Source organism: Peromyscus californicus, unplaced genomic scaffold (genome assembly GCF_007827085.1).
Source record: "Peromyscus californicus insignis strain IS unplaced genomic scaffold, ASM782708v3 Scaffold_2__1_contigs__length_46816999, whole genome shotgun sequence".
In the NCBI taxonomy this organism is placed as follows: domain Eukaryota; kingdom Metazoa; phylum Chordata; class Mammalia; order Rodentia; family Cricetidae; genus Peromyscus; species Peromyscus californicus.
Window position 1 is genome coordinate 21152518 of NW_026294540.1, and position 15071 is coordinate 21167588.

At 47.0% G+C, this 15071-nt stretch overlaps 1 protein-coding gene across 1 annotated transcript in view; it reads right to left on the minus strand.

Moving 5' to 3' along the window:
- Galnt17 (polypeptide N-acetylgalactosaminyltransferase 17) overlaps positions 1 to 15071 on the minus strand; it is a 442332-nt gene that overhangs the window by 12515 nt on the left and 414746 nt on the right. The window contains exons 7-9 of the mRNA XM_052755584.1: positions 12376 to 12561; positions 8489 to 8626; positions 4505 to 4600 (exon numbers count right to left, since the gene is read on the minus strand). Coding sequence (XP_052611544.1) covers positions 4505 to 4600; positions 8489 to 8626; positions 12376 to 12561 — 420 coding nt within the window. The remainder of the gene's footprint in view (positions 1 to 4504; positions 4601 to 8488; positions 8627 to 12375; positions 12562 to 15071) is intronic.

The window sequence follows — 15071 nt, forward strand, 5'->3', positions numbered from 1 at the left end:
CACCAAGATGTGAACAAACAATCTTACATCCCCGCTGCAGCCTCCCACAGCCCCCTTGGCCACCATGCCTTCCTCTTCATGATGGATGGTACCCTTCAACTGGAGCCAAAGCAAACCTTGTTCCCTTAAAATTTTAAAGGCATTTTATCACAAGATCAAGACAAATAACTAAAAGACCATCTGATCAGAAAGGCCCACCACCACCAGAACAGAGCTGGACACCCCTCCAATGGGAACCAATTCTTTTCTCTCTCTCATGCATAACTTGCTTCCAGAATGCTAGCCTCTTTCGACAGTTGGCGGTGGTTAACGGAGGGACTCACAACTGAGTCACAGATGCTGAGAATATGTATCTATGAGACTAAGCCATTGATGGGGGAGCCCGAGGATAGGGAGGAGAGCTGGGAAATGCTGTCTTCTAGACATGACAAAGCTGTTGCTCTTAAGTACTCACAGTAGCTACTCTTGCCTACATAAGACCAAGCCAGCTTAAAATTCCACCGTGGATGGACATGGCCTGTCCGTGGAGCTTCTTTACAACCTGCTGTCATGTTTTCAGTTTCCACACATTTGATGCATAGGTGAATTCCATGAACATCCTGGTCAAGCTGGAGAGATTTGAGAGCGCATCCTGGATGCCATAGGAGAGTGAAGATCTGCGGAGAGGTTTTTACCAAGTCCCTAGGGTCCAGGGGGCAGGGTGACCTGCCTCTCAGGGTAATCAGAAACTCTGGCTGGGGAAGGTAGACTGGCTGGGCTGGAAGAGACAGACATGGGGCTAGGGAGATGGCCCAGTTGTCTGCTGTACAAGCACGGGGACTTGAGTTCAAGTCCCCGAGTCCACTACTGTCATGCCAGGTGGCTCACAATTACCTGTTACTTGAGTTCCAGGGGACCTAATGCCATCTTCTGGCCTCTGTCTGACTGGATACATGTGATGCATATACAGACAAGCCACCACACACACACATACACATAAATAAAAGATAAACACACACACACGCACACACACACAAATAAACCTAGGTGTGGTGGTACACACTTGCAATCTCAGAGTTGGGGAAATGGAGATAGAAGGATCCCCAGGTCTCAATATCCATGCAGCCTTGTCTACTGGGTGAGCTCCAGGCCAATGAGAGACCCTGTCTCAAAAGCAGGGTGGACAGCACCTGAGGAATGACACTCAAAGTTGACCTCTGGCCTCTACAGGCACTCATTCATGTGCGTGCACACACCCCAAGACCAAGAAGGGTAGAAATGATGCCAACTTCATGGTCAATTAGTCCTCCTCTTGAGTTTTCCTATGACTACCCTGGACATGAGCCAAGTCCTGGCATAGGGTTGGGATCTATGGGCTACTGCTATGACTTGAAATGTCTCCCACACACTTGGTCCCCAGCACCCACATCAGACAGCTCACAATCACCTATAACTCCAGCTCCAGGGGGAATCTGACAGTTTCTTCTGGCCTCTGAGAGCACTTGCATGCACAAACACATACACATATTTTTTTTTAATCTTTAAATTTAGGCTCTAGGAAAAAAGTAGGTCTTTGTCTAATTCAAATTATTAATCACACGAAAATGAGAGTCTTAATGATCTTGCAGCAGACACTTCAGAGCAAGCAGGCACTCTGAGTGGCCAGGAACTACTTCCATCTTGTTGATAAACACATGTTGCAAGACAGGAAATTATCCTCCATGGTGCCTATTTTATCTCTGTTTAATTGCTGCCTGATAATAAATTACAACATAGAGTCCATTAATTAAGCTAACAATGACCGCGGAACACCCAGCTTTTCTTCTGGGAGTCGCCTGGGTCTGGAAGCCTGATTCAGCCTCTGCCCACGGTATTTACGGAGCCATTTAAAAAGATGCCAATGTGCCTGGTGCGGGGAGAGGGGACCCCTCATTCAGAAGGAACAGCTTTGGGAAGGAAGGGGAGAACCTCGATGGGGGCTCAGCCTGGCTGGCAGCTGGAGAGCCATGCCAAACACACTCTCAGAGCTTGCAGGAGGAACTGAAAACATCATCAGACCCGCTTTCAAAATCAGTTCATAGAACGCGGCCAATGCTGTTAGGAGAGTTCACCCTCGAAGTGGGGTTAGTGCTGGCAATGAGAAGCCTATGTGCCATTCTGCAATCAAGTAGATGGCAAGGACATTATGCTCACAGGTGGGATGGATGAAAGATGAAGCCTAGTTATTTCACACCAGAAGCCCTGGTACTGTGCTGTGGCAGTCAGCTTCCACCAGAAAAGGAAATGCGGCGCCCGACTCCGCTGGCTCCTTCTTGGGCAGGGGCTTTTGGGGGAGAGGAGGTATGTGGATGATCATTTTTGCCTGGATCCATTCTTTCATTTTATTGTAAATATTTATTTGTCTGCGGGGTGAGGGGGTATGTGCATATGTGAATGTAGTCTTCCATGGATGACAGAAGACGGTGGCAGATCCCCTGGAGCCAGAGTTGTGAGCCGGCACACGTGGGTGCTGGGAACCAAAACCTGCTATTAACCAACCATCTCATCAGAGCCTGGCTGTTATTGTTGTTTATAAGATCTTCCCAATTGCTAGTATCACAGGCATGTACCACACCAGGTCTGGCTCTACTCAGGCCTTCTTTAAAATACTTTTTAATGAAAATTTTATTTTTCTGGTGCGATGTGTCAAACTGAGGTCTTTGAACATGCTAGATAAATGTTCTAATACTGAACACACTTTTCTAGGTGTGCAGGTGTGTACATGTGAGTGTGGTGCGCATAGGTGTGAGGCCAGAGGTCACCATCAGGCTTTTTCTTCTATTGTTTTCTACCTTGTCTTTGGAGATAGGGTTTCTTTAAACCTGAAACTCAATGATTTGGCTAGACTGGCTGGCCAGAAAGCCCCAGGGACCCTCTGTCCAACTCTCTGGCTATTACATTGTTTCTTGTCCGGTTTTGGTCAAGGCTGTGAGAAAAGTAACTGATACATCAACTTAGCACTGACTCTCCAGGTCTTCAGGAAGGGAGTGGAAATGCTTTCCCAGTTTGTAACTCGCCTTTTGTGACTGCTGGTGGACAGAACATTTACTCTGTCTGTGAATGCCAAGTCTAATGGTGTTTGGGATATACTTCCTCCCTGTCTTAGGGAGCCCTTAGAGATTGCATGTACATGCACAGGTTCACATGTGTGTGTACACAAACACTGCTTACTCATGCCAGGTTATCAAGGGAGATTCATTTCTTGCCTCTGCTTCACTTACCACTTTGCTCTTTTTCTTTTTTTGGTTTTTTCGAGACAGGGTTTCTCAGTGTAGCTTTGCGCCTTTCCTGGAACTCACCTGGTAGCCCAGGCTGGCCTCGAACTCACAGAGATCCGCCTTGCTCTGCCTCCCGAGTGCTGGGATTAAAGGCATGCGCCACCACCGCCCGGAGGCACTTTGCTGTTTTTCAAGCTGCCTTCTCTGTTCTGACAGCCTGAAAACATTTAATTCTTTCTTGGTGAGGGCTCTGTTATTGTACTAGTATTTACCCACCAAAGTAGTGATGGGCTTTCAGGGAGGGCATGTCAACTGGTTTCTCAGAAGGGTCTCTGTGGGGTTGGAGAGAAGGCTTAGTGGGCAAGAGAGCTTCCTACTCTTGGTGAGGACCCAGGTTCAATTCCAAGCACCCATGTTGTGCAACTAATAACTCCAAGTTCAAGGGATCTGATGCCCTCTTCTGGCCTCGCGAGGCACTGCACACCTTGGTGCTCATACCTAAACATGCGCGCGCGTGTGTGCACACACACACACACACACGTTTTTAAAAAGGGGTCTTTGTTGCTTCTTCATGGTTGTAGGTAGGTAATTTTGGTTTGAATGACACAATATGGTACATCTGTCTGTTATCAAATGACTCTAAAGCTTATCCTAATTTTCTTTTCAATATGTAACATACACATTGACCCTCTTGACATCTGTATGGATGTGACTATATATATTAGTTACTTTTACCACTGCCAGTATAGAATACTAGACAAAAGCAACTTTTAAAGGAAGAATGGACGGGTTTACTGTGGCTCACAGTTTGAGGGCACACAGTTTATCACTGAGGGGAAAGCATAGCGGCAGGAGCATGAGGCGGCTGGTCACATCACATCCACAGTCAGGAAGCAGAGAGAGGATGGATGCTGGTGCTCAGCTCCCTTTCTCCTTTGTATTCATTCTGGGACCCCAACTCATGGAATGGTGCTGTCCACATTCAGTGTGTGTCTTTCAAACCCAACTAACCCATTCTAGAAGTTCCCTCACAGACACGCCTAGAGGGCTGTCTCTTTGGTGATTCCAAATCCTGTCAAATTGACAATCAATATTAACCCTCACAGTACACTACCTTCTTTAATGACACAACCAGAAAAACATCCACGTTCTTTAAAAAAAAAAAAAATCAGGATTTGGAACAATGGGCAACAGACGTTTCCAGAAGCCCCATGGCCCCCTGTGGGCTGTTGACTTTATTCTCTTCCTGGTCAGACATGGGGTCCTACCTGTGGTCCCCAGCCGTGGCATGGGTACAGTATTGCTGTGTGGTTCTCCAGTGGCCCCTGATCCAGGCAGACATCCTTGGCCTTATTGTTACGAAGCTGCAAGAGGAGATGAAATGTTCCCATCAGAAACCCTCTCGGAGAGATGCAACTTCCCAGCCACTGCCATAATGTCCCTTGACTGTGACTTCATGATAGAGAAGCTACACACAGTCCTTTCCGAATAGGGATCAGCACTTGAATCTGTGAGCCAGTAACTTGAGCATGCAGGACAAAGCCTTACAGTGGGTATCTTGGGTAGGAGCCCTGTGTCTGGGTCCTGGATAGCCTGACCTCCACCCTTCACCCTCTTCCATCTCTCACATAAAAGGACATGTCAGGGGACTGCAGCAATCGCTTAGTGGTTAAGAGCATTAGTTGCTCTTACTGAGGACCTGAGTTCAGTTCCCAGCACCCAAGTCTGGTGGCTCACAACCACTTGTGACTCCAGCCCAGGGATTCTGATACCCTCTTCCGGTCTTCACAGGCACTGTGCCCACGCCCACACAAACACATATACACATAAATAAGATAATCTTTTTTTTTTTTTTTAAGGAGATGGGGCTGGAGAGATAACTCATCAGTGAAGAGCACTTTTAACTCTTTGAGAGGACTCATGTTTAGTTCCCAGTGCCCATAGGGCAGATAACCACCATCTGTAACTCCAGTTCCAGAGGCTCTGCGATGCCCTCTTCTGGCCTCTGCAGGCACTGCATGCATATAGTGCATGTAAGAGAAACACCCATACACATGAAATAAAATACAAATAAATATTTAAGAAGGAGGTGTCAGGGAACTTTGTGCTGTTCATGGATGTCCAGGTGCGGTGCACATGTCTGTGGACACCAGAGGACTACAGCAGGTGATGTTTATTGAGACAGGGTTTCTAACTAACCTGGAGCTCATCAAGTAAACCCAGCCCATTGAGCCTCAGGGATCTCCTGTCTCAGCCTCCCCCATGCTGCTAGGATTACAAGTATGCCCCACCATGCTCTAGGTTTGTTCTTGTTTGTTTACCTGAGTTCTGGGGATCACACTCACTTTACCAACTGAGCCATCTCCCCAGCCTTAAGGGAACATTCGGATGCAGGAATACAGGTCACGTGGAGCTCAAGTTTAAAGTCCTTTCAGAGGAGGGTGGGATCAGGGCCGCTGTATAAACCAATCTTAAGTGGACCCCAACACCAGTGCTGGTTTTAATTAACTCTAGGAATTTAAGATCAGTTTCTTAGGTCATTCCTGGCAGAGAGCATGAAAAATAGTAATCAGAAAGGCAAACGTGACCGAACACTGGGTTCGGGAGACGGCTCAGGCAACGTGCTTGCCTTGTACACTCGAGGGCTTGAGTCTGAGACCCAGAACATACATGGTAAAGGTAGACATGACGGCTCGTGCTTGTAATCCCAACATGGAAGAAGCAGAGACAGGTGGAGCTCCGGGCTCACTGTCAAGCCAGACTAGCCCACTTCCAGCAAGAAACATACTGTGTGTGTGTGTGAAGGTCGGGACACCCTGCCGGAGTCTGTTCACTCCATCCATCACCCGAGTCCTGGAGGCTGAACTTGGATCATCAGGCTTGGTGACAAGTGCTTTTACTCACTGAGTCACCTCTCCAAACCCACTTTTTCATTTTTTAATCCTTGATTGTTTTAAAAAACATACTTGTTTTCCTTCTAATTATGAAATGATCACAAGACTATTGTGAAAACCTGTATCTGTGGACAAACAGCTAGGGCCTGGAGGGACGGCTCGGCATTTACGAGCACACGCTGCTCTTACAAAGGACCCGGGTTTGACTCCCAGCACCCAACCCAGGTAGCTCACCACCTTTTGGAACTACAGTTCCAGGGTAGGCAATTCTGATTCTCTCTGGCCTCTGAGGGCACCTGCACACATTTATTTGTGTGCATGCAAATAAATAAAATAATACAAATAAACCTTTAAAAACAAGAAAGTAAAATCCCCCGCCCCCAAAAAAAACACTGGTTATAGGTCTCCCACGGATGACAGTTGCAGCCATGTCTCTGCTGTTTGTCCCAGGACAGTAGCCCAGTGTCACAGTGTGACAGGAGAGTTTGAACATCCTGACTTCATCCTCTTCAATACCATGGACCTGCCCTCTTCAAAACTATCAGCAAGCCCCCAATGAAATGATTCCTTTTCTTCTCTCTTTCTCTCTCTTCCTCTTTTCATTTTTTTTTGTTTTTCAAGACAGGGTTTCCTGTGTAGCCCTGGCTGGCCTCACACTCAGAAGTCCGCCTACCTCTGCCTTCTGAGTGCTGGGATTAAAGGCGTGCACTACCACTGCCTGGCAAATGCTTTTTTTTTTATAAGTTGCTTTGTTCATAGTGTCTCTTCACAGCAATAGAAAAAAATAAGACATCTGGTCAATTTTTCTTTGGGGACTTATTTTTGTTACTTAAATCAATTATTTTATTTAAATTGAATTGTAGGGCTCACTACACACTACATAAATTACTGTTCATTTGTAAGATTTGTGATGTATAAATTTCCAGTTTGGCAGAACATTTCGAGATTTGGAGTGTGGGTTCTATTTCTTTATGAGCTCAGATCAATTATCTGTCTTCTCTGCTGTTCCTCCTACAGGTTTCATTCTTGGAGTTATCGCCATGGTTATATGATGGGTTACATTTCTTTCTTTTGGGAGGTTTTAAGACAGGATCTCCTGTAGCCCAGGCTAGCCTTGATCTCACTATGCAGCTGAGGAAAACCTCAGAGTGATTACAGACATGCCCCACAAAACCAGATTTATGGAGTGCAGGGAATGGAACCCGGGGCTCCACACAGGCTAGGCGAGCGCTGTACTGCCTGAGCCACCTCCCCAGCCGTGGGTTCTTTTACACAGAGCTGAGCAGTTGACACAATTAAGACATGTCCCTGCCCATTTTCTGTTATTGCCTTCACATCTGATCTTCCTTCAAATCCTTCTATCTTGAAGATCGGAGAAAGCAGTTGGTATGCATTAACAATGGCTGCCATGTGTTGCCTACTGATCTGCGGACCCTGCCCACCAGGGCTCACTGTTCTTCTGCCCAGCATCTCCCTGGAGAAGGCACTTGGATTTCTCTCATTTTTATGCACTAAGAAATGGAACCTAGGAGGGGCCACGTGGCCGGCAACAACTTACTAGAATGAGAGTCTAGCAGATTTAGTGCAGAAGACATTTTTGTTGCTTTTGTTTTGTCTATTATGGTATAGTCTTGTGTGGTTCGTGCTAGCCTCAAACTCACCATGTAGCAGAGCCCTGCCTTGAACTCCTGATTCTCCTGCCTCTGCCTTCTAAATGCTTGCGTTAACATGCCCAACTGTTTTAGAATGTTAGATTACCTCAATACAGAAAAGCTGAGAATTCCACCTCTCCTTTTTTTCTTTTCTTTCTTAAAATCACAACAATTGCCCACAACAATGACCAACAGCGGCCTTCCCCTCTCTTTTGAGACAGGGTCATGTTATATAATCTAAATTGGCCCGGAACTCAATATGTAGCCCATATTCATGGCCATCCTGCCTCAGCATCCCTATTGCTGGGATTACAGGTAGGCATATCACTCCTAGCACCCTGCCTCTCGTGTGTGTGTGTGTGTGTGTGTGTGTGTGTGTATGTGTATGAGAGAGAGAGAGAGACTGTCTGTCTGTCACTGGGATTTAACCCAGGGACTCAGGCAGAGCATGCTAAGCAAGTGCTCTACCACTGAGCCATATCCTCTGCTCCCTGCCTGTTGTTATGTCCAGCTTCCTGCTCAGTGTCTCTACTTACATGGCCCAGAGGCCCTCAATTTCAAAACCATCACCCCTTGGGTAGAGAAGCCAGCCCCAGCCCCAGCCCCATCCCTGCCTCCATCCCCTTGCTAGGTGGAGAGCCTCCCAAATCGCCAAGGGGAGGAAGGGAGGGAGGCTCTGCTGTCCCTTGAGTGTGGTGCACCTTACCTCCCCATACGCAATGGTATTATTGTATCTTCTCATTTCCGGGTAGACGTGGTCCAAGTACCACTGGAAATTCTTACACTTCAAACTTTTCCTTAATGCTTTTCTTTCTGAGACATCGCCTATATCGATCCCTGGATTCTGCAAACAGACAAAGGGCATTAATGGCGGCGTGGGACTCTGGCCAGAGGCTTGTGCAGATGAGTTACTCTTAGAGAGGGCATCTAGGAGAGTTGGAGTCTGTAGTAGTTTTGCTTGTTTTTTCTTTCTTGAGAAGCGGTCTAGCTTCGTTTCCGTTGCTGTGATGAAAGGCCCTGACCAAAAGCCAACTTGGGGAAGGAAAGGGCTTATCTGGATTACAGTTCCAGGCTCCCATCCATTATTGTGGGAAAGTCAGGGCAGGGACTCAAGCAGCCAGTCACGTCACATCCACAGAGCAAAGGAAATGAATGTGCCCATCCATGTTGTTTATACTCTGCTAGCTTTCTTCACTCTTACACAGCTCAGGGTCCAGCCCCGGAAATGGTGCGACCCACCCAGGGTGGGTCTTTCTACCTCCATTAACAATCAAGACAACCTCCCCATGGACATGCCTGCAGGCAAACCTGATATAGACAATCCCTCCTTAAGACTCTCTTCCCAGACGGTATCAGGGTCATGTGTAGCTCAGGCTAGCCTGGCACTTGCTATTTACTGAGGATGACTTTGGACTCCTGATCCGCCTGCCTCCACCTCTTAAGTGCTGAGATGACAAGCATGCACCACCACACCTGGTTATGTGGTATGGAGCAAAGAACCCAGGGCTTTGTGTGTTCTAGGCGCACACCTTACCAACTGAGCTATATCCCCAGCCCGTAGCCCCGCAGTGCTCCTAAGGTTGGCTTCAGCAGATTCGATGTCTCTAGACAGGTCTCCATCTTTATCACCCCTGGGGTTAAGGACCCCAGGACACAACGGATGTCAACAACCTACTCTCTGGGAGTCTCTTCTCTTTCACAGTCCCTCAGTAATGATCCAAGACAATTATCGCAGGAATTATTTGATGATGGCAGGAAAATAAATGTTTCTGGCCTCCTTCATCTTTCACTTAGGCGTGACGTCCCTCTTTGTGGGCACTCTGTGAGGCTCATTATATGCAGGGGAGAAAATAATTTTCCGTGTGATGATGTTCTGATGAATAATTCACTCTGCTTTTATTGAAATGAACCTGTAATGGGTTGCTGGATGATGACAGGGGGAAATAAAGTATCTGAAATATGAGCCTCAGTCCCAGCCCCAAGATGACTGGGAGTCAAAGGACGCAGGCCAGGCTGAGAAGGGAAGTCGGCTGGGATTTGGCGGCACTGAGAACAGCTAAAGCTACTCTGTCGAGACTTCTTCAGCAGCCAGATAAGGGTTTTAAGTGTGTGTGTGTAGGGGTATGTTTGTGTGTGCATGGATGTGTATATGTCTGTGTGTGTGGTGTGCATGCTTATACATACATGTGCAGGGTCAAAAGGAGAACACTGGTTGTCTTCCTCTACATCCTCAACCTTATCTTTTTATTCTTGTTTGGAGACGTGCTCTCTCTGAAGCTGAAGCCCCTGGCCAGAATGCTCTCTGCCTGTCTCCTCCCTTCAATGCTGGGGTTACAGACATGAGCGGCTATGGTGGCTTTACACAGATGCTGGGGATTTGAACTCAGGTCCTCCCTCATTCTGTCACAGTAAGTGCTTTCTACCCATGGAGCAATCTCTCCAATATCCAAGGATTTTAAAGAAAAAAAAATCTTTAAATGTCATACTTATTAATCCTTCAAGACAAGCCTGAGACCAATACTTAACTCTTTGCTCAAATCTGAATATACTTGCCGTGATTAACTGAGGTGGTCAGTGTTTGTTAATCTGATTGTTTGAGTCACAACCTTATACTACAGCCCAGGCTGGCCTTGATCTCACAACCCTCCCCGACTCAGCTCCTCTAGTGTTGGGAATATAGGTTTGTGCCAATATACTTGGCTGAAAATGGCCTTTTTCTTCTCTCTCCCCCTCTCCCCCTCCATTTTTAAAGACAGGATCTCAAGTAGTCTAGGCTGGTCTCAAACTGGCTGTGTGTCAAGGTCAATGAATGACTCTGAACTCCTGATCCTGGTGCCTGCACCTCTCCAATGTAGGGATTACACACTTGGCTGAAAATGGTCATTTGTTAAAAGCACTCACAATTATGGACTAGTGATCTGGAACCAGCCAACCACCTGTGCTGTTTGATTTCACTTACCTATGATCAATCCCGGTCCAAAAACTCTAAATGGAAAATTCCAGAAGCAAACAATTCATAAATTTGAAGTAAATTTCATTGCGGTATTTTGTTCTGATCACTCTTAGACATTGCTGTTGGTCTCTTACTGTGCATGTTTATAAACAGAACTCTGTCACAGTCTGTATGTAGGGGAAACAGCATCTACAGGGTGCGTGTGCTTTGTACAGTGCTTAGGCCTGTGCCACACACCCGGCCCATCATCCCAGCCTGCGGGAAGCTGAGGGAAGAGGATCTTGATTTGAGGCCGGCCTGGGCTGTGGAGTGAGATCCTGTCAAAGCACAGAAGGAGAGTGGGGTGGGGGGAGGGTAGATGTGGAAGGGAGGAGAAGGAAGTATGGGAAAGAGGAGGAAGGAAGGAAGGAACAGAAGCAGAGGACCAGACATGTTTCTAGTTCAGTGCAGATTCGGGATTTTGTTGCAGGACCTGGATGGTGGAAGGAGAGAACCAAGTTGCCCAAGTTGTTCTCTGACCTCCATAAGATGCACACTGTTGCATTATTTCCTCTACATAAACTAAATAGATGAATGTGAAGGCACACTGCATTCCATGACCACACAGTGCTGGAGGAGGAAGAAGCAATTCTTAAGGATGCATGTCAACAACTGTCATGAGGCAGGCCTGGGGTCACAAGAGTCACTTTAGCTACCTGGGAGGCCGAGGTAGGAAGGTCAAAAGTTCAAGATTAGTCTGGCATGTAGAGTGAATTCAAGGCTAGCCTGAGTAATTTAGTGGGATCCTGTCTCAAAAGGAAAAGAAAAACAATGGTTGGAATATGGCTCAGTGGTAGAGCACCTGCCTGGAATCCTCCAGTGAGGGGCTGGGGTGTGGCTCAGTGGTAGAGCACCTGCCTAGAATCCCCCAGTGAGGGGCTGGGGTGTGGCTCAGTGGTAGAGCCCCTGCCTACAATCCCTTAGTGAGGGGCTGGGGTGTGACTCAGTGGTAGAGCACCTGCCTACAATCCCCCAGTGAGGATACACATTCAACTGTATTTCTGTTGTTCTGTTGCAGCCTGCTGCTGAAGCAGAGGAAGGAAGACCTGCCATCACCCCCATTTTACTGTTCAGTATCTCTAAGTACAGAGAAGTGTTCAGTGAAGATTTCATCAATAAAGACACAGAGGTGGGATTCAAGCCAAGTTGGGCACAGCTATGGGGTTCCTGCTGGGAGCCTGCAGTAACCAGAGATTTTCCTGGAATCCCAAGCAGAATGTATGAGGGAGATAAGGTTGGAAACAAGAGTTCCAGCCATCAGTAAGGGCTTGTCACCAGTAGGAGGGCACACAGTAAGAGCAGAAGATGGCTATGTTGCCCAAACCTGAGCAGAGACCTTCTGGACACACAGCGTATGCTCAGAATGGAGAGGCAATGCTGGTGTAAGAAGATTTGGATTAACACAGCAACAAGACCTGCGGGTCTCTGTAAGTGGATTGATGCCTTACTATCGTGTTTGCCCTGGTGCTAAGAGGATCTAACACTCAGGCATCTGTGCGCTTTGGCAATGGAAGAACCATTGGCTTATGAAGGAGGTCTGTGGCCTACCATAGAGCCAAGCTTATTGTTCTAGGCTGATAGGGAAAGTCACCTGTTCCTACCTCCAGAGGCAGATTCCACGCTATGTACACGTGAGACTTGTAGTCGTCCATCCAGACCTCGGCTACTCGGAGTGCGTTCCTCTTGGTGTAGAAGCCGATGTTACTGTTATAAGGTTTCTTCTTCCGCTCGATGTGGGCCACCCTTGAGCATGGAAGGACCTCCATGCTGCCACCACAGAGCCACACCTGGAGGCACAGAGACTTGATCAGTATGGCAGAGGATATTCCAGAGGCCACTGCTCTCCCCACAAGCCTCAAAGCAGTGGTTGAACCTATTTAGCATAGGTCTTTTAAAAAATGAATAGGGGCTGGGGATTTAGCTCAGTGGTAGAGTGCTTGCCTAGTAAGTGCAGGGCCCTGGGTTTGGTCCTCAGCTCTGGAAAAAAAAAAAAGAATAAATGTAAGGGCTAGGGGTTGATTGTTAAGTTGGCCAAGGACTCACTGTGCAAGAATGAATACCTGAGTTCAACCCCAGAAGACACCCAAGCCAGGTAGCTTGTGTTTGTAATCCTAGCTATGGGGAGGTGGAGGCAGAATGGTCCCATGTTCAGTGGCCAACCAGCCTCGCCTCCTTGGTGAACTCCAGTAAGAGACTGTCTCAAAAAACAGAGGTGGCCAACATATAAGGGGTGACACCTGGGTTGTCCTCTGGCCCCCACAGGTACACACATGAACATAAACACAAGCACACACACACAAAGTTTAAAAAGTATAGTAAGCTCAATTCTTAGGGAAAAGTGTGTGTGTGTTGGGGGGTCCACTTCCTGGAATTAAGTAACACTGAAGGATATCAGGTGGTGATGTGCACCTCACCTCCTGGAGGTATTAGGAATCGAACCTGGACCCTGTGCAGGCAAGGTGAGTATTCTAGCACTGAGCCGTATGTCCAGCCTGTGTGACATTCTTGGTATTTGTAAGACACACAGATGTCATTGTCTTTACAGTAATCTTCTGAAATGTTGAGAAGAGTGGGGCCCACCCCATCTTCTTCTCCAGGATCCCCATTCACACTCTAGCCCTAAAGATGGTCTCTCAGGTTGTTGATACACAGAGGGCTTTCTCCTCCTCTTATGGGTGTCCACTTCTGCACTCTCAGGAATGTCTCTCCCAAATGTCATCTGTGTCACTGATTAGGTCACTGAAGTCCATTGAAACTCATTTCCATGGATCAAAGCAGCAATGAGCTTGGCCTAAGGGCACAGTTCAGTCATTTTAGGTACTTGGGTGATGGAGGCAGTGGGATCACAGCAAGGTCAAGTACTGCTTGGGCAACTTAGTGAGATTGCTTCAAAATAACAAGTAAGAAGAGGGCTGGGATGCACCACAGCAGAACACCCACCTACACCTCTCGGTGTTAGGGTGGGGCTCCGTGGTAAAGCAGGTGCATAGCATTCATGAGGTCCTGGGTTCTATCTCCAGTGCTGGACAACAACAACCAACTAATAACAATAGAAAGTAACACTGATGCATCTCTCCATGCAGAACTCACATACAAATAATCCCATTGGGTCATCTAAGTATAAGCAAATTTTAGCCTTTTTTTTTTTTTTGGCAAAATATGACTTTAAAAAAGCCTAGATATCTGGCTAAGAAAATATTTTAATTTGTTTATTATTTTCTTCTTTGAGACTTATTGGTAACACTTGCCCCAGAAGGGTTCACTCACCACCCCCAATCCCTACCACGGGTACCTTTCCCCAGTGTTTTGTGCGAGGCTGGGGAGACAAGCTGTCTCCCCTTCCCCCGGTTTAAATGCATCTCCTCTTCCACAATTGGATGGATGCTTCATAGCTTCCCTCCTAAATTCTTTTTACAAAAATTCAATTCCAATCTTGGGCTTGACTTATTACAGTTTCTCAGAAATAGGATTTACAAATGCAGATCTTGAGACATATCTCAATTTAAGTACCGCAGTGGCGGGAACCCCTAAACATCTAGATGCTACTGCCGGTTGGGTCGATGCAAGCCATTTCTCTTAGCTGAGGCTGAGGAATTAAAATGAACCCTGGTAAGTGACATGTGATTCCGAGGAGGAAAGAAAGGCATTATTGAAAGCAGCCTGATTCACTGAGCAGAGTCCAGGGATCGAGAGCGTTTCTTTGTCTTTTTTTATTGTTGTTGCTTCTGTTTTTAAAAGACAAACTATATTAGAGGAGAATCGTGCTGGCCTGAACTTATCATTTTAAAAATCACTATGGTTTTACCACCCAATGGGATAGCATGCTATTGTCATATATGATCAGGCTCCCATGTTAGAAAAAAAAAAAAGAAAACATCCCATGCAATCTTTATGCATGTTTAAGTCCTATTTGCTCTGTCTTTCCTCAAATCCCTTTGTTTTTCTTCCATTCCCTCCTCCTCTCCCACCTAAAATCTTGTTCCTGCTTCCAATCTGTTGCTTCCTGTGGGCTACGTGGAGACTGGGGACAATGGCCTCAAGGCTATTAACACGTGAAGGACCGGAGAGGCGGCTCAGTGGGTGACGGCGTTTGCACACAGGAGTTCCAGTCCCTGGGACCCACAGACGGAGGTAGAAAACTGACCCCACAAGCTGGCCTCTGACCTCCACACCCACTGTTGTGGGACGTGGACGTGCTCACACATGCAGAGGAAATAAAATATCATAAAACTTTAAGATCAACACCCGAAGTAACCAGTTGGCATGGCCTAGAATCCCTTCCCCAACCTGGGCTACA